This window comes from Bufo gargarizans, chromosome 11, assembly GCF_014858855.1.
Source record: "Bufo gargarizans isolate SCDJY-AF-19 chromosome 11, ASM1485885v1, whole genome shotgun sequence".
In the NCBI taxonomy this organism is placed as follows: domain Eukaryota; kingdom Metazoa; phylum Chordata; class Amphibia; order Anura; family Bufonidae; genus Bufo; species Bufo gargarizans.
Window position 1 is genome coordinate 83,596,682 of NC_058090.1, and position 24,042 is coordinate 83,620,723.

Genomic DNA, 24,042 nt, shown 5'->3' on the forward strand with positions numbered 1-24,042 from the left:
GACTTTAAGATATATTTTATTTGCTGAAGCTTTCCTACTCATCATTAACGTTTCTATCATCCAAGTCCTCAGTCTCATAGATTCCAGATTTGGATGTAGGACAGGACCCTGACTCAGAAGTTGTCAGAAGTATCCAGGATCCTACCTGAACTCATCTTTTTTATCATTGAAAACCAGCGCCTCCTCGGCCAGAAGGGAGCTATCAAAATTACTTTGGCTTTCTCCTCCATCACTTTTGTAAAACTTTCAGCAACAGGCACAAAAGGAGGAAAAGTATAATTTAATCCCTGATTCCAGCTTATTGAAAACACATCTATCGCCAGAGCCTGGTCTGCTGGGTGTAGAGAACAAAATCTCCTTGTCTTCCTGTTTATTTAAGAGGCAAATAGGTCAACTTCTAGTACACCCCATGGACCTACATCTCCTGATACAGCTACATAGACAGAACAATAAAAAAGTTATAGCTCTGGGAAGGAGACAATCAAAAAAAGAAGAAAACCGCTTGGTCAGTAAGGCCCAAAACAGGCTGGTCACTAAGGGGTTAAATATTGTAAAGTCATATACAAGCAGTACTAATATATATATATATACATATACACTCAAAATATGATGCTAAGCCACACCCCCTTATAATCGTTCAGTAATCAAAATCGAGGTTACAAGTGACCTAGCGCCTTGCCGTTTTTCCTGATCTTTCCGGATCGTGGAGGGATAATACCCAAAGGAACAGAAGTGGACAACATCAGCCATGGTCTGGATTCAACAGTGAAGAGTCTGTTCACACTGGGAGAACATGAACTGAATTTATCTCAACCTGCAAGTAGGGCATTTTGCTAACCATTTTTCATTGACTTTTAAATGACATACAGTATATTGGAACAGTTGCTTATAGTGACCAGTTAACTCTGCTTTGATTTTCTAACCCATACTGGAAAAGTAAATACAACGGTTTTATCTATGGACTGTAATACATAAAGCTTAAAGGGGTTGTCTCATCATGGACAATGTGGGCATATCGCTAGTATATGTGCCCATTGTCTTATAGGTGCGGGTCCCACCGCTGGGACCCTCACCTATATCGAGAATGTACCCCAGCAAGGTGGTGGCTGAAGGACTCCAGTCCGGCCACCACCAAGTCGGCTCCCCATAAACGTGAATGGGAGCGGACCGCACATCGGGCCGAGAGAAATAACTGGCTCCATAGAAAATGAATGGAGGGCGGCTGCGCATTCACAGTGTGCCCTCCTTCCCTTGCAGTGCTCTGTTCTTGATATAGGTGCGGGTCCCAGCAGTGGGACCCGCACCTATAAGACAATGGGGGCATATCCTAGCGATATGCCCCCATTGTCTATAATGAGACAACCCCTTCAATGCTTTTCTTGGAATGCAGCTGTACACTTGTCTGGCCTGGCACAATATATGACTATATTAATACTCATGCATACAGCCCTATTATTACTCTGTGATGGGATTCTGTAGAGGTCTATGAGGCCTCTACAATGCCTCCGTATTGCTCCGATTTCATACAGAATTTTTTTTTCCGGTCAAATTCCAATTGTACAGAAACCATGTCTGGAATCTGTCAAAGCTTGTAAGGCTCTATACGAAGCTGTACAGGAACACAAAATGTATGGTCACTCCCAAGGATGCACCACAAGGTAAGGTGGGCCGGGCTTATTGGTGCTAAGTGACTATAGGGCATTGTCCCATTAACGATCAACAATTACATGGTTAGCAAACAGATGTGCTGATTCTTATGTCAAAGTGGTTTTCAGCTGCACCACTGCCGTGTCTCATTTAGCTGGTGGAAACAACGTGTCCTTGTGTCAGTCTTGCATCCCACACATCTCAGTCCTGTACACATCTCTTATATTCACTGTAATTCCTCTATCCTGCAGGCCGGACTGGACCTGGTGCACTAGTCAGACATTAGTAGAGACGTGACATATCAAGGAGCGGTCAGCAGTTTATCTCATAGACATAACAATGGTGCGGAACATAAAAAATAATAAAATCCATGTATAACTTGTGCCCCACATGTCTCGTCCTGTACACATCTCTAATACTCACTGTAATTCCTCTATCCTGCAGGCCGGACTGGACAGAGCCTTCATCAAGAAGTATCTTCAGTGACGGGTTACTCCATTTTACAGATGCCAACTGGATGCAGGAAGAGTTTGGTAGATCATTATCATACAAACTGTAAGAATAAGAAGGAAAATTCACTTCATTTTGTAAACCTGCTTAAAAGTTGGAGCATGGGGTAAATGAGTTATATAATACCCCGCAAATATTTCAGGCTGCAATGCCCGATTGTGTGTAACTGGGATGATGCTATAGGCCGTGGACTGCAAAATAAACATTGGTCATAGAGAGTTTATTTAACCCTTTCCTGACCAGCACCATAATAGTACGGTGCTGGCCGGGTCTTTAACCCCTTCCCGCAACATGTACGTGGGGGAATGTGGTGCCTCAGCGCAGGGAGCGAAGCGCTGAAGGTTCAGTGAAGCTGGGGTTGCTACGCAACGAGTGACGCCGGTGGGAACTGAATCAGAGCACTGACCCACCCACGATCGCCGTGATTGGTCCAATACTGCAGAGGGACCATTTGCAGCGCATCGGGGCAGGTTGGGGAGGGACTATGCGCTTCTCCTTCTCTGATCGTCCCAATTCCTGTCAGGGAAGCGATCAGAGAAGGAGACAGTGTCAAACGCTGTGTACTTAGTATTACCCGAGCAAATTAACCAGATCAGTTCTGTGCCTCATCAACAGCCTGTCATCTGTAATCCGTTCTGTGCCTCATCCCCTGCCTCGTACATAATTAACCCCTTCAGTACCGATTTGCCACTCTTCTGTGCCTGATTTGCCCCCAGTCAGTGACAGATTAGTCCTGTCCAGTCCTGTCATCATCACCTCATCCAGACACCTGTCACTACTGTCCGTCCGTTAAGACAACTGTCTGTCCATCAAGACACCTGTCACTCCAGCCTGTCCGTCCATCAAGACACCTGTCACTTTAGCCTGTCCGTCCATCAAGACACCTGTCACTCCAGCCTGTCCGTCCATCAAGACACCTGTCACTCCAGCCTGTCCGTCCATCAAGACACCTGTCACTCCAGCCTGTCCGTCCATCAAGACACCTGTCACTCCAGCCTGTCCGTCCATCAAGACACCTGTCACTCCAGCCTGTCCGTCCATCAAGACACCTGTCACTCCAGCCTGTCCGTCCATCAAGACACCTGTCACTCCAGCCTGTCCGTCCATCAAGACACCTGTCACTCCAGCCTGTCCGTCCATCAAGACACCTGTCACTCCAGCCTGTCCGTCCATCAAGACACCTGTCACTCCAGCCTGTCCGTCCATCAAGACACCTGTCACTTTAGCCTGTCCGTCCATCAAGACACCTGTCACTCCAGCCTGTCCGTCCATCAAGACACCTGTCACTCCAGCCTGTCCGTCCATCAAGACACCTGTCACTCCAGCCTGTCCGTCCATCAAGACACCTGTCACTCCAGCCTGTCCGTCCATCAAGACACCTGTCACTTTAGCCTGTCCGTCCATCAAGACACCTGTCACTCCAGCCTGTCCGTCCATCAAGACACCTGTCACTTTAGCCTGTCCGTCCATCAAGACACCTGTCACTCCAGCCTGTCCGTCCATCAAGACACCTGTCACTTTAGCCTGTCCGTCCATCAAGACACCTGTCACTCCAGCCTGTCCGTCCATCAAGACACCTGTCACTTTAGCCTGTCCATCCATCAAGACACCTGTCACTTTAGCCTGTCCGTCCATCAAGACACCTGTCACTTTAGCCTGTCCGTCCATCAAGACACCTGTCACTTTAGCCTGTACGTCCATCAAGACACCTGTCACTTCAGCCTGTACGTCCATCAAGACACCTGTCCGTCCGTTAAGACACCTGTCTCTCCAGCCTGTCTGCCCATCAGGACACCTGTCCGTCCGTTAAGACACCTGTCTGCCCATCAAGACACCTGTCCGTCCATTAAGACACCTGTCTCTCCAGCCTGTCTGCCCATCAGGACACCTGTCTGTCCGTTAAGACACCTGTCTGCCCATCAAGACACCTGTCCGTCCGTTAAGACACTTGTCACTCCAGCCTGTCCGCCCATCAAGACACCTGTCAGTCCAGGCTGTCCCTTCAATAAAGACACCTGTCACTCCAGCCTGTCTGTCAAGTCACCTGTCACACACTCCCAAGTTACATAATTATTATTTTTTAAATAACAGTCAATAGGTGTGCCATCCTCCTGTGTGTGTGTGTATATACTCGTGTCCTGTGCTTGAGTGGCACCATTCTATAAAATATAAGTCTCCAATGTGGATTTGTGCCACCTATAACTGTAAAATAATACATTAATTAATCCCTTTTCCGCCCCAGTAAGGATATTGGCACTACTCTGTGCCCCATACTAGACCCCTGGCTCATCGCCAGCCATCTGTGCTACGTGTGACATCTTTTATCCATTTCCTAAAGGATATACAGTATTTTAGTCTGCTGTTCTATTTAACCCCTTAAGGACTCAGCCCTATTTCACCTTAAGGACTTGCCCATTTATTGCAAATCTGACCAGTGTCACATTAAGTGCTGATAACTTTAAAACGCTTCGACTTATCCAGGCCATTCTGAGATTGTTTTTTTCGTCACATATTGTACTTCATGTACTTTCAAAAACCCAATTTTTAGGGACCAGTTCAGGTCTGAAGTCACTTTGCGAGGCTTACATAATAGAAACCACCCAAAAATGACCCCATTCTAGAAACTACACCCCTCAAGGTATTCAAAACAGATTTTACAAACATCGTTAACCCTTTAGGTGTTCCACAAGAGTTATTGGCAAATGGAGATGACATTTCCGAATTTCAATTTTTTGGCAAATTTTCCATTTTAATCAATTTTTCCCAGTAACCCCACAGCTCCGTACACATAAATACAAAAAAGTTATAGGGGTCAAAATATGGCGACGAAAATAAAACTGATTTTTTTCCCACTTTTTTATTATTTTATCACTTATCATTATTTTATCATCAAAACGCAAGAAAAACTATACATATAAGGTATCGCCGGATTTGTACTGACCAGTAGAATGAAAGTAACTGGTCAGTTTTATCGCACATCGAATGTCGTAAATAAAAAAACCCGCAAAACTGTGGTGGAATTTGATTTTTATATGCAATATTATGGTGGTGCTGGAAAGTCCAACTTGTCCTGCAAAAAACAAGCCCTCATATGGCTAAGTGAACAGACAAATACAACAGTTATGGCTCTGAGAAGGCAGGGAGCGCAAAATGAAAGCGCAAAAACAAAAAAACCTCCGGGGTAGAAAGGGTTAAGGGCAACTTTTCATTATGCCCTATTAGGGCACTTATAAGTTGTACTGTGTTTCTCTGAGTGAAGAGCCACTATGTAAGAGCCAGGGGCGGACATACCGCCTGTGCAGCCGGTTCAGCTGCACAGGGGCCCAGCGTGGGAGGGGGCCCTCCACAGGACGCACAGACAGCTGATTCTAATGGTGAAGCAGAGAGCTCCCAGCTTCACCATTCATAACTCCATCCAGCATGTAGAAGGGGCCCCCATGGCAATCTGCGGCTCACTGTCTTGAGTCTGAGGACGTGCTGTGCCGTCCACAGCTCTGAGCAGCAGGGCCTGGGCAGCCCGTCCTGAGCTGTATCTGTGATCGCCCTGCCTCCTGTGGCAGGCCTGTGCTGAGCCACTTCACGGTGTCGGTAGCTCCGCCCCCGTCTAGTGATGATGGTAGCTCCGCCCCGTCTAGTGATTATGGTAGCCCCGCCCCCGTCTAGTGATGGTGGTAGCTCCGCCCCTGTCTAGTGATGGCGGTAGCTCCGCCCCCATCAAGTGATGGTGGTAGCCCCCATCAGTAGCTTCACCCACATCTGGTCTTCTCCTAGCTTTTCAGCACCTCAGAGTTGGTGCTTAATGTGTGAGGCCTGCAGCAAACCAGCAACTCAGGAGAAAGTGAGTAAGGACTGGAGGTGGCCTCTGTGCCCACTGTCCCTGCCAGACGCTGAACTTGACACTTGGTATGTTATTTCTTTTACTCCACCCATCACCCCTGTCCCCCTCTGGCCCTCCTGTGACTGGCCCTGGCCCACACTCATGTATTTTGCGGTCCGTGGATCGGCAAGCTATGTATGTGGTCCATGTGCGATCCGCATATTTTTGCAGACCCTTTGACTTAAATGGGTCTGCAGTCTGCATTTTGTAGAGAAGTATAGGACGTGTCACATTTTCTGTTTTGTGCAGAACGGACATACGGATATGGAAAGCACATAGAAGTAATTTGCTTTCTGCATCCGTATGTCTGTTCCCCAAAGGATAGAAAATGTGACATGTCCTATACTGGTCCCCAACATGCAGGTTAGTTAATGAGTCTGCAAAAAAGAAAGGTAGATGGCACATGGACGTCATCCGTAATTTGCAGATCACAAAATGCATATGGTTCGTGTCGTGTAAATTGGTTAAAAGTGTTGCTTAGACACTCAGGGGGTCATTTATTAAGACCAGCGTTTTAGACCCCGATCTTAATAACCCCTATAACTGGCGGTGCTTCCGCCGAAGTTATGGAGAGGCGCCGGCCTCTACATAACCCTTGGTGGATCCTCCGCCAGTTCTACATGTTCCAGTTCTAGATGTAGAACATTTTCTACCCCTAAACCAGGCGTAGAAAATGGTGAATGAGACGGGTCCGTCAGCCCCTCCCCTTCCCAGTCTACTTATTTAGACATGGCGTGAGCGGGGCAAAGTCGCAGATTGCGGCGACTGCACCGGAAATATAGGCGTATTTCGGGATAATAAATGACCCCCTCAGGTTCTTCTGATCAGACACGGAGAAAGAGCAAAAACATTTCCGACACCCAACAACTTATCAAATCAGAAGGGTCCATGTACGATACCTGCTGAGCGTCGCATGGTTGCTTTGTTTGGTGTCGGCAAATGGCATGCACCGGTGTCTCTCCACGTGTGATGTCAGATTAAATCCTCTTTCAATAGCGAATTTTCCTACTGGATGCGATGTGTGCAGCAAATGCATATCATCCAGACTGAATCCAGACCAATTCATTTCAATGGGTCTGTGTGAGGGGGCACATATCAGGACATAGTACTGGGAGGGGCACATATCTGGCATAACTACTGTGACACGGCACAATGTGTATATTACGACTGTGTGCTGGCACAAAGGGGCAATAATTACTGTGTGAAGGCATTAAGGGGGCATTAATATGGACCACAGGATCTGAACGGTCTCCACCATCTTTGATGCCCTTTATCACCCCTTCCTCCCCCTGAAGGATCGGGAGGAGCTGACAATCTGGTGTGCCTTCTGCTGTCACACATCACTATATATTAATATTTGCCTATGTTTATTTCTGTATGTCTGTGTGGTTGCGGGGGGCTAGGGGGAGGGGGGGGCAGGCCCTCTGCTTTCTGTTTCCACCCCTGGGGGACACATATGTACATATAAGTACTGTGAAGGGCCACATATCTGGGCATTACTACTGTGAGGGGGCAGATATCTGGATATAAGAAGTACTGTGAGGGGCACATATCTGGATATAAGTACTGTGAGGGTGCACATATCTGGATATAAGTACTGTGAGGGTGCACATATCTGGATATAAGTACTGTGAGGGTGCACATATCTGGATATAAGTACTGTGAGGGGCACATATCTGGATATAAGTACTGTGAGGGGCACTTATCTGGGCATAGCTACTGTGAGGGTGCACATATCTGGATATAAGTACTGTGAGGGGCACATATCTGGATATAAGTACTGTGAGGGGCACATATCTGGGCATAGCTACTGTGAGGGGCACATATCTGGATATAAGTACTGAGGGGCACATATCTGGGCATGGCTACTGTGAAGGGGCATATATCTTGTCCTAACTACTGTGAGGGGCACATATCTGGATATAGCTACTGTGAGGGGCACATATCTGGCATAGCTACTGTGAAGGGGCACATATCTGGATATAGCTACTGTGAGGGGCACATATCTGGGCATAGCTACTGTGAAGGGGCACATATCTGGGCATAGCTACTATGAAGGGGCACATATCTGGATATAACTACTGTGAGGAGCACATATCTGGATATAACTACTGTGAAGGGGCACATATCTGGGCATAAGTGCTGTAAAGGGGGCTGTCACCACCAGATCTTTGAGTAGTTCTGATAGACGTTCTTCAGTACTTCCTGCATGATCTTCTTTTGTTTTTCTTTCGTTTTGACATCTCTCCTCCCTCTCCCAGCTGTCATCTATTGGCAGTGATTGCCTCCCTATATATCTCCTCCCCATACTGCCTCACCTTGCGGTTTATACAACTTCCTGGAGTGTGCTGATGCTAGAAGCTGTTGCTGCTGCATCCACAAGATAAGTCTTTTTCTTTATTTTCCTGTGGGCTTGATCCTAGGTGACCCTGACTCCCTCTGTATTAAGTGTAGGGAGCCGGTGGTCGTGTCCCCTCACTATTATAGGGTGTTCCGGTGTCATACAGTCGAGGAACGAGGATATGCAATTTTCTACCATTGAGATTTTTGCATAGGCTGAGCAGTAAGGGAGAGAGCTAGGGATGTTACAGGGCTTACCCTTTTGTTCCTTAGTTTTGGATCAAGTCAGTCGGATCTTCATTTGTGTTTTCTAGTTTTCTGTAACCCCATCCGTGACAGGGGCATAGTGTGGGCGTTACTACTATGTGCTGGCCTTGGGAGGAGTTAAAAGGCGTGGCCTAGTATGAAAACAATATATAAATTGTATAAACATATTGACCCATATTATCAAGATTTTTTTTGTTTTGCACAGGGGTCCTCTGCTGTCTGTGTCCGCCTCTGGTAAGAGCAGTCCTTGCTCTGTGAAACCCAGCCAGTCCATGTAATACATTGGTGACAATTTATAGTCATCTGTAACGTGTCCTCTTGTGCCCCACATGTCTCAGTCCTGTACACGTCTCTTATACTCACCTTAATATCTCTATCCTGCAGGCCGGACTGGACCTGGTGCATTAGTCAGACATCAGTAGAGACGTCACATATCAAGGAGCAGTCAGCAGTTTATCTCATAGACATAACAATGGTGCGGAGCATAAAATAGAATGAAATCCATGTATAACTTGTGCCCCACATGTCTCAGTCCTGTACACATCTCTTATACTCACTGTAATGTCTCTATTCTGCAGGCCGGACTGGACAGAGCCTCCATCAAGTCACTGAAGTGAGGACCAGACAGACTGTTACCAGACAGGTCGAGTTTCTTCAGGAACCGGTTATTCCTTATTCCAGATGCCAACTGGATGCAGGAAGTGTCTGGTAGATCATTACCTGCCAAACTGTAAGAATAAGAAGATGAGATGTGAGCGATGCTTCTAAAGAGCATAACATCTATATTTAGACTGAACGTTGAGAGAAAAAGCCCCCCGGCTGTTATTAAAACCTATAAATCTATGTTTTTTTGCCATAAAATAGATCTTAACTGGTGGTGGTTCCGCTGAAGTTATGAAGAGGTGACGGCCTCTACACAATTTCGCCCCATCCAGCGCCACGTCTAAATGTAAGACATCTTTTTATGCCTAAATCAGGTGTAGAAAATGGTGAAGGAGACGACCTGCTGGCCCTTCCCTGCCCACAATAATAGACTTGGCGTGAGCGGGTGAAGTTGCAGATAAATTAGCAGCGCAACTATTAGTTGCGCCCCTATCTGTGCCTCAAATACCATAATTAAGGGGAATTTCACCATAGTAAATGACCCCCAAAGACTTCAGGCTACAAAGATAACAGTTGCTGACACAATAGTTTATTATGAAAAGTCAGGATGCCAACAGATGTCCTGTGCAACATTAGGTGCCCACAGTTAACATCTCTTATACTCACTGTAATGTCTCTATCCTGCAGGCCGGACTGGACAGAGCCTCCATCAAGTCACTGAAGTGAGGACCAGACAGACTGTTACCAGACAGGTCAAGTTTCTTCAGGGACCGGTTATTCCTTATTACAGATGCCAACTGGATGCAGAAAGTGTCTGGTAGATGATTATAACCCAATCTGTAAGAGTAAGAAGATGAGATGTGGGTGAGGCGTCCACAGAGCGTTAGTATAAAATCTGTAGAGTGTTAATGAGGAGAGCAAGACCTCAGCTAAACACATGAATTACTGATCTTCCCTTGATATCAATTCTTGTGCTAAAAGAGCCTGTGATAGTTGTCTGGTTTATTAACTTTACGTAACTGCTACTTTTGACATTATGTTCGAAAGATGCAATAAACTCAAAATGGGGAATTTATCACGAGGGGAATAGTCAGTTTTGAGTCTGCATTGGCGTCCTTTGTGCCACATTCAGTGCAGATGCACTTGTGAGCATGGAGGAGAGCTGTAGACGAAGCTGGATGTGGCTGGGGTCCGGTTATTGAGCAGTTTGTGGACAATCAAGTGGCCAGAGTGGTAGATAATGAGCAGAGAGCCTTTCATTGATATACAGTGCATTTTGTGAGGAGGTTAAGAGCATTATAGAGGGCATCTACTGACAGTGGACTGCGATATTAGGGAATAAGGGCTGGCTGTTTGGGAAGCTGTGATTCTGAGAGCACTGGGGTGAGAGCATTACCATGGCTGAAAAGACAGCAAGATCCCACAGCCATGTGCCTGCGAAAATAAAAAAAATAAACAACTGTGGCTATATCCCTATAAGTGATCATATGTGAGGCTCTCTTGGCCTATAAACGTAATAAAAATCGAAATGCCACAAAAGAGAAGAGAGGCCCAAGCAATAGGAGCTGGGTTGGAAGCAAGGCAAACTGCAATGAGTACCGTATCTTTCGCTTTATAAGACGCACCTAATGATAAGACGCACCTGAGGGTTTAGAGCAGGGTAATAAAAAATATATTTTTAATCAGACCCCCATATCAGATTCTCAGATCAGACTCCCAAATCAGGACCTCACATAAAACCCACATATCAGGAACTCACATCAAACCTCAGATCAGACCTCTATACCAGACCTCCATGTCAGACCTCAGATCAGACTTCTATACCAGACCTCCATGTCAGACCTCAGATCAGACTTCTATACCAGACCTCCATGTCAGACCTCAGATCAGACTTCTATACCAGACCTCCATGTCAGACCTCAGATCAGACTTCTATACCAGACCTCCATGTCAGACCTCAGATCAGACTTCTATACCAGACCTCCATGTCAGACCTCAGATCAGACTTCTATACCAGACCTCCATGTCAGACCTCAGATCAGACTTCTATACCAGACCTCCATGTCAGACCTCAGATCAGACTTCTATACCAGACCTCCATGTCAGACCTCAGATCAGACTTCTATACCAGACCTCCATGTCAGACCTCAGATCAGACTTCTATACCAGACCTCCATGTCAGACCTCAGATCAGACTTCTATACCAGACCTCCATGTCAGACCTCAGATCAGACTTCTATACCAGACCTCCATGTCAGACCTCAGATCAGACTTCTATACCAGACCTCCATGTCAGACCTCAGATCAGACTTCTATACCAGACCTCCATGTCAGACCTCAGATCAGACTTCTATACCAGACCTCCATGTCAGACCTCAGATCAGACTTCTATACCAGACCCCCATCAAACCTCAGATCAGACTTCTATACCAGACCCCCATCAAACCTCAGATCAGACTTCTATACCAGACCCCCATCAAACCTCAGATCAGACTTCTATACCAGACCCCCATCAAACCTCAGATCAGACTTCTATACCAGACCCCCATCAAACCTCAGATCAGACTTCTATACCAGACCCCCATCAGACTTTTAAAATAAATAACTTCACTTACCCCTCCTGCTCCACGGCTCCTCTCCATGTCCAGCAGTCTCTACAGAATTTCCTCACCCTTTTCTTCGGGTCCGCACTGCACTGTCATCTGACTTCGTACAGCGTCGGGTCACAGTACGTGCACTACCTCCTGATGCTGTACGCGGTCAGTACCTGCACTGCAGCGCGGCCCCAGGGAAGAAGGCCAGGGAGGGCGAGTAATATTAGCAAAGGTTCTAGCATATAGGCTTGGGAAAGTAATAAAAGCGAGGACCAAACAGGATTTATTCCTGGGAGAAGCCTAGATTTCGGTAGTGTTAGTAGTGATAAGGTTATGTTGTCCCCGGATGCAGTCTAAGCTTTTGATTGTATAGAATGGGGTTATTTATGGGAAGTTCTTAGGTCCTTTAGTTTTGGTGAGAGTTTAATTAGGTGGATTTAATTTATCTACACTAATCCCCAGGCAATTGTGGCAGTGGATGGGTTAATGTCCCTGCACTTTCTAGGGGCACTAGGCAGGGTTGCCGCCTATCGCTGCTACTCTTTGCAATTGCTATAGAGCCGTTTGCTATTCTGGTTAGGGAAAATAAACTAGTTGCATTATATGCAGATGATGTGTTATTGTTTTGGGGAAATCTAAATGCAGATTTGGGTGAGGTGATGAATACTATTGAGAATTGTGGGTATTTTCAGGATTTAAAGAGGACCTTTCACTACTCTACAAACTAAAAACTAACTATACCTGTGGGCAGAGCGGCGCCCAGGGGTCCCCCTGCACTTACTAGTAAGTCTGGGCGCCGCTCCGTTCGCCCGGTATAGGCTCCGGTGTCTGCGCTCCCTCTGACTGATTTCTTGTAGGAGGCGTGTCCCTTGCTGCACTGCTGGCCAATCGCAGCGCACAGCTCATAGCCTGATTGTCCCAGGATGGAGAGGAACATGCAGGGACGGAGACAAGTAATACTTAAAGGGGTTACTCCATGATTAATGTAAAAAATGAAAATCAGACATTATAAACTACACAACGGTCTCTTTCTAAGAAAGCTAGAACCAGCCCTGTACCTCACATGGATCCAGAGCTCTCCACATTTATTGTTCTGCTAGATTTATATCAAGGTGACAGCTGAAGGGGAGTGTCTTTTCTGCTGCAGCTCAGGGGGCGTGTCTCAGCTCTCCCCCTATCACAGCTCAGGGGGCATGTCTCGGCTCTCCCTATCACAGCTCAGGGGGCAGGTGAAGGATGGAACTGAGCATGTGCGGCCATCTCAGTGAGCAGGTCAAAGAAAAAAGTACAAACAGCAGGTGGTGCTATACAGATATATTGTATTGAATAAATCAGCGACTATACAACATTTTTAATTACATGCAATTACAAAAGTATTCAGATCCAAGTGCTGGTTTGAAAACTGTAGAATATTATTCGTGGGACATGCCCTTTAAGATCCTTTTTCAAGCAAGATTGAATATAATCAAAAATTAGAAAGCGATAGAGCCACCCTCGGTGTTTTGCCTCATTCACACGTCAGTGTTCGGTCAGTGATTTCCATCAGTGAGTTTGAGCCAAAACCAGGTGCGGCTCTAAACACAGAACAGGTGCAGATCTTTCTATTATATCTTATCTCTGTGGAGGCTCCAATCCGGGATTTGGTTCACAGTCACTGATGGAAATCATTGACAAAAACACTGACGTGAGAATGAGGCTTTAGAATGGAAGACGTCGGTGGATAATATGGTAAAGATGGAAAGAGTAATATATTACAATAAGGGAAAGAGTCATAGGTTTAGTCAACTATGGAAATTTTGATCTGATCACTGAGAAATGTCATATAAACTGCAGATCTGTGGATAAAAAAAGGTTAGTTTTTCTCCCCTTTTTATCTCATTCCTGTGTCCTCCTGGTTGGGGGGGATGAATTAATTGTTAATCATGTTCTTAATTGTTAATCATGTTCTTGTGGATAAAACAAGTGTCTTAATCATGTCTCTGTAATATGTAACCCCCATTGGATGTGATAGATGGGGGAGTTGTACTTCTTTTTTTCATTTTTATCTATAAAAAAAAATCCAGAAAGTTGCAAAATCCAATCTTCATTTTGCAACTTTTTGAAGCCAGAATTCTGGAGTGAAGGCATGATAAATCAGGGCCTAAGGCTGGATGTAGAATATTTGTAGCAGAATTTAATTTGCGGAATCTGCATTGAAATTCTGTAACAGCACAATGTCAGTAATGAACCCCATTCAGTTGCTCACAGCATAAGGACTGGCAGATTATGTGCTATACGGTAAACAGGCAGACAACAGAATATGGCACACCTTTGCTAGCTAGATAGACAAGCTATTGCTTAGGTACACTCCCACAGGGGAAGTTGCCTTAAGTACCCCAGGGTTGCCAGCCATCGACTGGCGAAGATTACGGTGTGCATACTGGCTTTTTAAGAGCTGTAGGGAGTGCACACGTGCCCTACAGGTAGAGGAAGGGAGACCCTTACTGGCAAGCATGGAGGGATACAGCAGACCCAGCGTCCGGACCTGCGGTGAAGAAGGCAGCAGGAGACGGGTCTGGGGCATTGGGCAAGGTAAGTGGCACAGCAGCAGCTCACAGCTGCCTCTGTAACTATCTAATTTCCCGCTCCTACTCAATATCCTCGTTAGCGATGATGTGGCAGTGTAATACTGCCGCGATGACCCGATCAACGAGCAAACTGTAATTCATCAGGCAATCCAGATTTTTTAAACATGCTTAAAAATCACGTTTGCTGGCGTCAGCTTGTGCTATCTAATCACAATCTGCCGCTGGCAAACAACGAGTTAGTATAGGGACGAGCGATCGCTCCTCCCAATACTGTGGAGGAGATCTCTGCAAGTAATAGCAGCAGCCTCCCCCACTAACAACACTCCACACTGCCCTCCCAACAATCACCTGCAAAATCTGCTGGTGTAATACTAGTCAACTGGCCGCAGAAGAATTCTAACCTGCTGCTCTGTCTGACCGAGAACATAAAGATTGTTCTGCCCCAGCAAAGGTCCAGAATCATTTCTAATTCATTCTGCTAGAAGTGTTGGTATTCCTGTAGTTATAAGTTAGGTAACAGCACCATCTAGCGGTGTTAAAAATGTACTACACTTTGGTTTTCTTGTTAATAAAGTTTACTGTATGGTGGGAGGTGCAAGGCATTCTGGGAAAGAGAAGCCAGTCTCCAGTCTACATACAGACTACAGGACATCAGCAGAGCTATTCCATGCATCCTGTTGACCAATAACCAAGTTAGACTACAGAAAACAGTCCTCTTATTTGGGAGACAGGAATGGTTTATGCTGAATGTCAGACTGCACACCGTGTGAATGTGTATGAAGACAGAACAAAGATCCTCAAGCAGCTGTCTCTTTTTACCAGATGAAAATGGATGACATTACAGGAAAATTAGAGAAGTTATCGGAGTATGCCACACAATCGCTGTGGGTAATAATCCCAGGCTGGGAACCTGTCACGACGTGGTGCGGAAGGGAAACTCCACACCAAACACAAGAGGAAGGGAGAAGGTATCAGGCCTGAATACTAAGTAAAGGGGAAAGTTCACCACCTAATGAAACCATAATCCCAGCCCTGACTGTATTCAGAATGAACAGACCTTAAAAGGTAGGAATGTTCATCCGCCGGAACCTAGAAGCTAGGCTCACCCTGAATGACCCTGAAGATAGTGACAGGGCTACAGACAACCCATTCCTTCTAAGCTGAAGGAACAGGAGTCTACCTCAGGCCTAATACCAAAAGACGGGGAGATATAACAAACAAAATACAAATATGGAACACAAGACTTAACTTCAAGTAGAACAGCTGCACCAGGGAACTCGGCAAAGATCCAACAACAGCTAGCTTGAAGTCCAGGGAAAGAATCTATAAACAGCACCCCAGAGAGGGAGAGACGGAAAGAAATAGACATGGTCAAATGACCACACACACCACACCTGAAGCAAGAGGTGTGGCCATTACCAAAACAACACAAATCCAAATTGATCCACAAGGAACTTGTAAGATCAACGTGTTGCCAGTCTTTCTGATCTCCTGGCACCTGTCACGGAAACGTTTGTGACAGAACCCCTTAGATGCCATGGTAAAATATGGGCACGGCATCTGGGAGGTTTAAATCCAGGAGCTCCCGGCCATGCTAGCTAGTATCGGGGGGAGCCGGAGTGTGTTTGCGGCAGCCTCTGACCTCCTGAGTGATGAGGCTGCCACACATTAGTTCCTATTGACAGCTCCATAGGAACATAGTATAATGCGCATAGACTCCAATGCTAACGGTTGTAATGATTGCTTGTTAAAGGCTGGTGCCTCTACGTAACTGGGGGCGGATCCACCGCCAGTGCAGGGCTTTATTAAGACCGGCATCTAAAATGCTGGGCTTAATAAATGTGTCTCTAAGTGTTACTATATCAACTACCTTCTTTTGTAGGCCTGCATGGTTTCTGCCTCCCATTCATCTCAACAGGAGGCAGCACTGAAGCTTGCAAGAATGGGAGGCAGAAACCATGCAGCAGCTCCGCTGGCAAAATCACAGAGTGAACAGGCACTTATAAAAAAAAAACACACTTTTTTTAAAAGCCCCACAAATGGGGTCAGATTGCTGTTACAATACACTGAAACTGTCATCTATTGCAGTGTATTGTATCTGCCAGTTTTACACTGACATTTGGCCTCTTTAGACCCATTTTAAGGCCTCCAACTGCCATGACAACCATCGGGACCCAGCAATTGCATTGCAAAAGCCCATTGGGGTAGAGAGGGAGATTGCTGCCTTTTAAACCCCTTATATGCAGCAGTCACTGCAGACCCTGACATCAAAAGGGTTAAAGAGGACCCTTTGCCGCTCTTGTAATAGCTTCATGCACCCCCCATGTAATAACAGTTCTGGAGCCTCTACTCTTATGGCTCGATGTTGTGCCGTTCCTTTATTATTTCTACTAGAAGTTATAACTGAATTGCTATTAGCCTTCAGTAAGGGTACAGAGGGGAGGTCACCAGTTGGGGTGTGTCCCTGCACAGTCTGACAACGGCAGCACTGATTGGATAGAGTGAGTCTGTGCAGGTACACACCCCCAACTGGTTACCCCCCTCTGTACCCTTACTGACGGATAATAGCAATTAAGTTATAACTTCTAGTAGAAATAATAAAGGAACAGCACAACATACAGACATAAGACTAGAGGCTCCAGAACTGTTATTACATGGGGAGTGCATGAAGCTATTAAAACATGCATGTCATGGTTGGTGAAAGGTCTTCTTTAAAACGGCCAAGATCAGCATTACCGCTGATCATGGCCGTTAAAGCAGGGTATCAGTGGTCTGTTAGAGCTGACACCCTTCTCTGATGGTGGCAGCTCTGTTTCCGAGCCGCTCCCATCTCCATGCTGTAAGAGTACGCCATTGTGCGGAAATGTTCAGCTTGCCATGCCATAGATTTACAGCAGGGAGCGGGATGAGGTTAAAGAGCTTTTGAAATGAAAACGATATAGAAGATGATGCACAAGAGGAAATTTAGACAGCTATTCCTAAAATAAAAGTAGCTGATGTCCCCGTTCCATATGGTTTCTCCAGTGCTTATTATAAGAAAAGTTACCATAGGAGACTATGAAAAAGACTACAATACTCACATGTATGTAGAAAAAGTCTCCAGCACTCGTAGTAAAAGTTTTCCGGTCCCGGTCTTTATTCGACCAAAATTATCATGTACAAACACAGTGGCACCTTCTCCCACTCTCCCCCGATTTACACGTTTCGAACACTTGTGTTCTTACTCATAATCCAGTGTGTCTGTTCTGCCATGAGCCTATATAGGCTACACTCCCATCCGCCCAAAAAGAGGGGGGAAGCCTAAACCTAATCATGAGAGTGTCAGACACCTGTTCAAACACAATACAAAATACACCCGTGATAAGCAAAATAAGTTGAATTGATTTAAATAATCCATATAATTCCATGTGAGTGAGGTGGCCCCACTGAACCACAATAAAATAATATAGAATAGAGTAAACATGCAGGTCATAAATGACCTGCTCATTATATGGGGCGGCGATGTATCTGCTATACCAGATTTCATAGCTTATGTCAATGACAACACATATAATCTAAAATTTGTTTATGTACAACATGCTGAAATGTCCAGTTTTGGGGATTTAAAGCTGATAGGGATCCCAGACCAAATAATAAATACTGCAACATACCGGAAAGCAATATCAGGGAATACTATTTTGAAAGCAAACAGTTATCACCCCACCCATACAATTAAAGGAACACGGTGGGGGAATTCATATGCGCCTGTAGGAATTGCAGCACTGAGTCAGCATTTAACAAGGAATGTGAGATTATGTGGAAACGTTTAACAACAAGAGGATATCCCCAGTGGATGCTTTCCAGGGGTCTCAATATTGCAAAGAATAAACTGAGATCAGTTTTAGGGTACTTTTACACTTGCGGCAGGACGGATCCGTCCTTCCGCTATTTCGCCGTGCCGCTACTCCGTCCCTATTGACTATAATAGGGACGGGGCGGCGCTCCGGCGCAGTACAGCAGTTCGCGGTCAGAGGCCGCCGGACTAAAAAGTTGGACATGTAGGACTTTTAGTCCGGCGGCCTTTCGCTGCGCACTGCCGTCCCCATTATAGTCAATGGGGACGGAGTGGTGGCATGGCGAAAACAGCGGAAGGACTGATCCGACAGGGTGAACAGCCTGTCGGATCCGTCCTGCCGCAAGTGTGAAAGTAGCCTTATTGGGTTTAACAGCAGACTATAACATAAATCATAATAAGAAAAACAATAATATCCACAAAAAGAAAATAAATACAAATAACATATCTGATAAACCCCTCATGAAACAAGAAAGGGATCCCAAAGCCACTCCTGTGCTGACATACAGCCGCCAATTTCCCATAATAAAAAAAGATTATTGAAAAAGGTCTTCCAGTTTTATATGAGGATGATACACTCCGTGAAATCCTAAAAGATGGAGGCCAGATTGTGTCTCTGGGCACCACACTCTCACCTTCCATGTACATTTCCGCACAGAAACAGACATCATCAACTTGGTTAAAATATACAGGCTTTTCAAAATGTGGGGGTTATCCCTGCCAAACCTGTAATGTATCGGACATAACTAAAGATTTTCATGACTCAACAGATTCTGAAACCTTTCCCATCAAAAGTTACATTAATTGTACACTACAGGAGTAATTTATATCATCCTGTGCACACTGTGCGATTTGATGTATGTGGGCAGCACCAGTAGAAAATTCAAAGAGAGATTAAGGGTACATTTAAATTACATTTCTAATCCCACATCCACTGGAGTATCTAATGCAGCAAACCACATCATCAACACACATAATCGCAGCATCAATGGTTTCAGTACATTCGCTTTGGAAAGGATTACAGCTCCAAGGGGAGGAGATATCAAACAAGAAACTCTCTCACGTGAAGCCTTCTGGATCTGGAAACTCAACACCAGATCTCCACGGGGTCTGAACATGAGAAAAGAATTGATGTATTTATATTAAATTTATGTATTTGTTTATATGTGAATAACTATCAAGATTCTTTTCTCTGCATTGTTTTTATAGATCTGTTGATTTTTATTGAATGGCTATTGATCTAAGTGACTGAGTTTGCACCACGCCGAAGCATCACTGAAGGAAAGAGGACTATATCTGCACAGGATAGGTCTCTGAACCATGTTCCCACCATGTGATTTATTAGGAATCTACATGGGAATGGCATCATATTGGAGCAAGAGACAAAAGGGAGCCATACCTGTGCGGAATAGCCCCCGGAACCATGTTCCTATAATGCGACTTGTTATGCAGTGACATAGATATGGCATATTTTGGATAAAATTTGCGACTTACATTAGAACATGATGCAATGATGAAAGATGTCACATACGGGTGCATATTATATGTTTTTATTTATGACCTGCATGTTTACTCTATTCTATTTTATTTTATTGTGGTTCAGTGGGCCCCACTCACTCACATGGAATTATATGGATTATTTAATTCAATTCAACTTATTTCGCTTATCACGGGTGTATTTTGTATTGTGTTTGAACAGGTGTCTGACATGCTCCTGATTAGGTTTAGGCTTCCCCCCTCCCCCCTCTTTTTGGGCGGATGGGAGTGTAGCCTATATAGGCTCATGGCAGAACAGACACACTGGATTATGAGTAAGAACACAAGTGTTCGAAACGCGTAAATCGGGGGAGAGTGGGAGAAGGTGCCACTGTGTTTGTACATGATAATTTTGGTGGAATAAAGACCGGGACTGGAAAACTTTTACTACGAGTGCTGGAGACTTTTTCTACATACATGTGATTATCTGGACTTGCTTGGGTCTGTTCCGTGCACCTATCTACAGGATCGATACGGGTGAGCTGGATAATATCCCATTTCTGTTACAATACTCACAGTAATGTCTCTATCCTGCAGGCCGGACTGGACAGAGCCTCCATCAAGTCACTGAAGTGAGGACCAGACAGACGGTTATTAGACAGGTCAAGTATCTTCAGGGACGGGTTATTCCTTATCACAGAAGCCAACTGGATGCAAGCAAAATGTTGAATATTGTTGTTGCCCAAGCTGCAAAATAAAAGTAGATATGAATACTGTGCTGAGAGAAGCTTCAAAATTCCCCCACGTTATGCAAGAAAAATACAGTTAAAAATTAGGATTTGATCATTGTCAGATCCTGAATACCACAGAACGATAAAATATAATTATTTGTTTACCTCAGATCCTGCAGGTTATGTAATCCTGGAGCAAGTCTTTCTAATCCTTCATTGTCTAAGGAACATCCATATAGATTCAGTTCTTCTATATTTGTGCAGGTGTCCAGAATAAACGCTAACACTGTGCAGTCTAGAGCCGACATGTGAACAAGAGAAAAGTCAAGACTTCTGTGTGATTGTAATGATTCCCGCACCAGAGCCTTATTCCGGGATTCATACAGATAGAAAAATGTACTGAGAAGACGCCGCTTGTTGTCCTTACTTTCCATTGGCCTCTGTTCTACTAGAATCAAGTCCTTCAGCCAAGTGATGACATCTATAGATGTCTGAGTTGCTCGTCTGTCCAGGTATCCAGTTAGCATTGACCTGGTGGAGCCGTCTGATAGACCACACAGGAAACGGAGGAACATCTCACCTCGTCCATCAGGATAGGATTTGGCATCTATTAGTGATTTCTGTAACTTCTCAGGAGAATAATCCACATAATGCACCAAGGCAGAGAAGAATTCCTGAACAGTGAGATGTAAGAAGGAATAGGACACAGGTTCCTCCGATTCCATCAGAAAACTTGATAAGAGCTTTGACGTATTGTCCACATGGAAACAGTCCAGATCTCGTTCATCAAAGATAAGCCTGTGATTCATGACTCCATGTTCTGCCATCCATCCGATGGACTGCAGGATCTTCTGAGCGTCACTTTTGTGCAGGCTGTGATTGGACAGGATGTTGGCGACAAATATCGCAAAAAGCTGGGTGACGGTTTTGGGTAATAATGACACCGACTGATCACTACTTGTTGGCTGGAAGCTCCTGGATAATACTGTACAGATGATCCAGCAGTAGGACGGGAGGTAGCAGAACGTGTACAGGGTGTCATTCTGCTTCACATAATTAAAAGCTTTTTCCGCCAGTTCAGGGTTGGAGAAGAAGTTTTGAAAGTACATCTGTCGTTCTTCCGGTAAAAACCCAGTGATTTCTACTATTCTCTGGAAAACTCTACAATCAATTGATGCCAGTCTGGTTGGGCGATTGGTCATTAGGACAGAACAACCATCAAGAAGAGACTTTCTCACCAAACTAACCACAATCTGACCACAAGGTTCGGGCTGTGTAGGATTAGAGCACAAGTGACGTGATGAGAAATCCATGTTATGAAGACTTTCATCTAAACTATCAAATATAAAGAGAAGTTTTTCTGGTTCCTGTAGGATGTTACTAAGCTGCTCCTCCAGATATGGGTACTGATGAAGGATTAGAGCCACCAGACTAACCTTATCCAGTCTGTTGAGTTCTCGGAATTTGAAGAAAAAGACAAAGGAGAATCTTTGATAGAGATCCCCCTTCACCCAGTCATAGACAACCTTCTGCATCAGTGTGGTCTTCCCTACACCGGGCACTCCACACACCATTACCATACGTGGCACTTGTTCGGATCGGTGGCACCAGTGGAACAGTTTGTTGGGGGAAATGCGTAGAAATTCATTTTGTTTTCTCTTTAAGTATTCCTCATGTTTTACCCCGGTCTCTATGAGCTCATTCTCAGAGCGTTCTCTGAAGTGATCATTGGAGACAATGATGAGGTTGACATAACGTGTAGAGAATGGAAAACTCTCCTCTCGCTGGTCACATCTTGGAGGTTTGTTCTCTACAAGTTTCTCAGTTCTTTCATGTAAATGTTTCTTGTGACGAATCTGGAATTCTATAGAGAATAGGAAAATAAGAGGTGAAGATAAGAAGCTGAAACAGAACTAAATATCTTGATGAAGAAATGGCAGATATCTGTACATTGCTGAATTTTCCAGCTCCTCTTGACTTCTCTAGACACATTGGAGCAGATTTACTAATCGTGTCTGAAAGTAAGACAGTGTGAACTAAGACCAGACCGACAGACACTGTGTATCACTATCACAAGGCGGTGTTGTGCCTTAGGTGTTTAGAGTGGCTAAGGCCTCATTCAGATCGGTTGGATCTGTTGGTGGAACAAGCCATGTCGTCTGTCCCATTGAGAGCATTCTTATTTATGGATGGTCCCCAAGCTTCCAAAAATATTAGAACCCAAAGTTCAATTACTAAATACGTATTGAACGTGTGGGTGAAGTCTCACTGGAAATCTACTTTGATGCCTAATTTCCTGATATTAATGCAAATTAGAGACGTCTTTTTTCAAGCATCCACAGATTTTCTGCACACTCTTCCAGACAGTGTGAAGCAAGGGGTATCTCCGTTGTTGGCTATTTGCCCGGATAATGATATCCCTTCAGCATTAGATCTTTATAAACACCCGCTGATGAAAGATTGTTCCCCGTTCCATATCAAATATTGTATCAGATATTTAAAACAGTATCTAACGCGTCTACCTACGGTAACAGTCCACTCCTCATTCGAGAAGTTAGTTACGCAGATTAAAGATCCCACAGGGAAATTATCTAAACTATATGAGATTTTAATGTCTGCGTCTAAAATAGATAGCCCAACCTTTCTTCAACAATGGGAGTTAGACTTACAAAGCAAATTTTCAACTGCTGAGAGGAAACTCGCTTTGCTCTCCCCGGCTAGGGTGTCCAGGTGTGTCAAGGTACAAGAAAACAGTTATAAAGTCCTAACTAGGTGGTATTTTACACCCCAAAGACTCCATCGTATGTTTCCTGCTACTACAAGCCCGTTGTGTTGGAGGTGTAATAGGGAGGTGGGTACTCATGCACACATTTGGTGGTCTTGTGACCAAATAGCGCCCTTTTGGGAAGCAGTATGTGGAGTATTATCAAAAATGAGTGGGACACCTGTCCCTGTGACTCCAAAACTTTGCCTGTTTGGTTTGTATAATGATATAAAGGGTCCAAAGAATATAAGAATTTTGTGTACGGCTCTGCTGGCCTCTGCTAGACTTCTCATTGCGACATGCTGGAAACAACAGGAAATACCTCCAATCCAGAAATGGTTTGTCAAATGTGATCAGATATGTAGACTTGAGCAGATAGTACATTGGGACCTTGGATCCCCACTCAAATTTGAGGCTATTTGGAACCCCTGGAGAGCATATAGGCGCTTTACTGTACAGTGATTGCCTTGGATAGGACATTACTAGATATACTTGAATGTCTAGCCCTTGCATGAAGGTGAGCAGTCCAAAGTTCATATGGATGAGACTTACGAGGCACGAGTTTATACCATCTGACTGTCCTTAATATGACAAGATCCCAAAGTTATTGGGAGTATCTCAGGCACCAACTACAGGTTTTACCCTTCACCCTCCCCCCCCCCCCGCTACTTTTTTTCCCCTTATTCTACCTCACCCCGCTTACCTGTGTTTGTCCACTACTGCTTGTTATGTATGTGGATGTTATCTGAATGTTCGGTATTTACGAGCTTATACTTGGATATGTTACCGGAATGTGGAGTATGTACATTATTTCTGATACGCATTACGACATAT

General features: G+C 44.8%; 1 protein-coding gene across 1 annotated transcript in view; it reads right to left on the reverse strand.

The window, feature by feature from the left end:
• LOC122921381 (NACHT, LRR and PYD domains-containing protein 3-like) overlaps positions 1–24,042 on the reverse strand; it is a 64,832-nt gene that overhangs the window by 7,911 nt on the left and 32,879 nt on the right. The window contains exons 6-11 of the mRNA XM_044271358.1: positions 20,610–22,308; positions 20,290–20,460; positions 9,911–10,081; positions 9,199–9,369; positions 2,071–2,200; positions 146–243 (exon numbers count right to left, since the gene is read on the reverse strand). Coding sequence (XP_044127293.1) covers positions 146–243; positions 2,071–2,200; positions 9,199–9,369; positions 9,911–10,081; positions 20,290–20,460; positions 20,610–22,308 — 2,440 coding nt within the window. The remainder of the gene's footprint in view (positions 1–145; positions 244–2,070; positions 2,201–9,198; positions 9,370–9,910; positions 10,082–20,289; positions 20,461–20,609; positions 22,309–24,042) is intronic.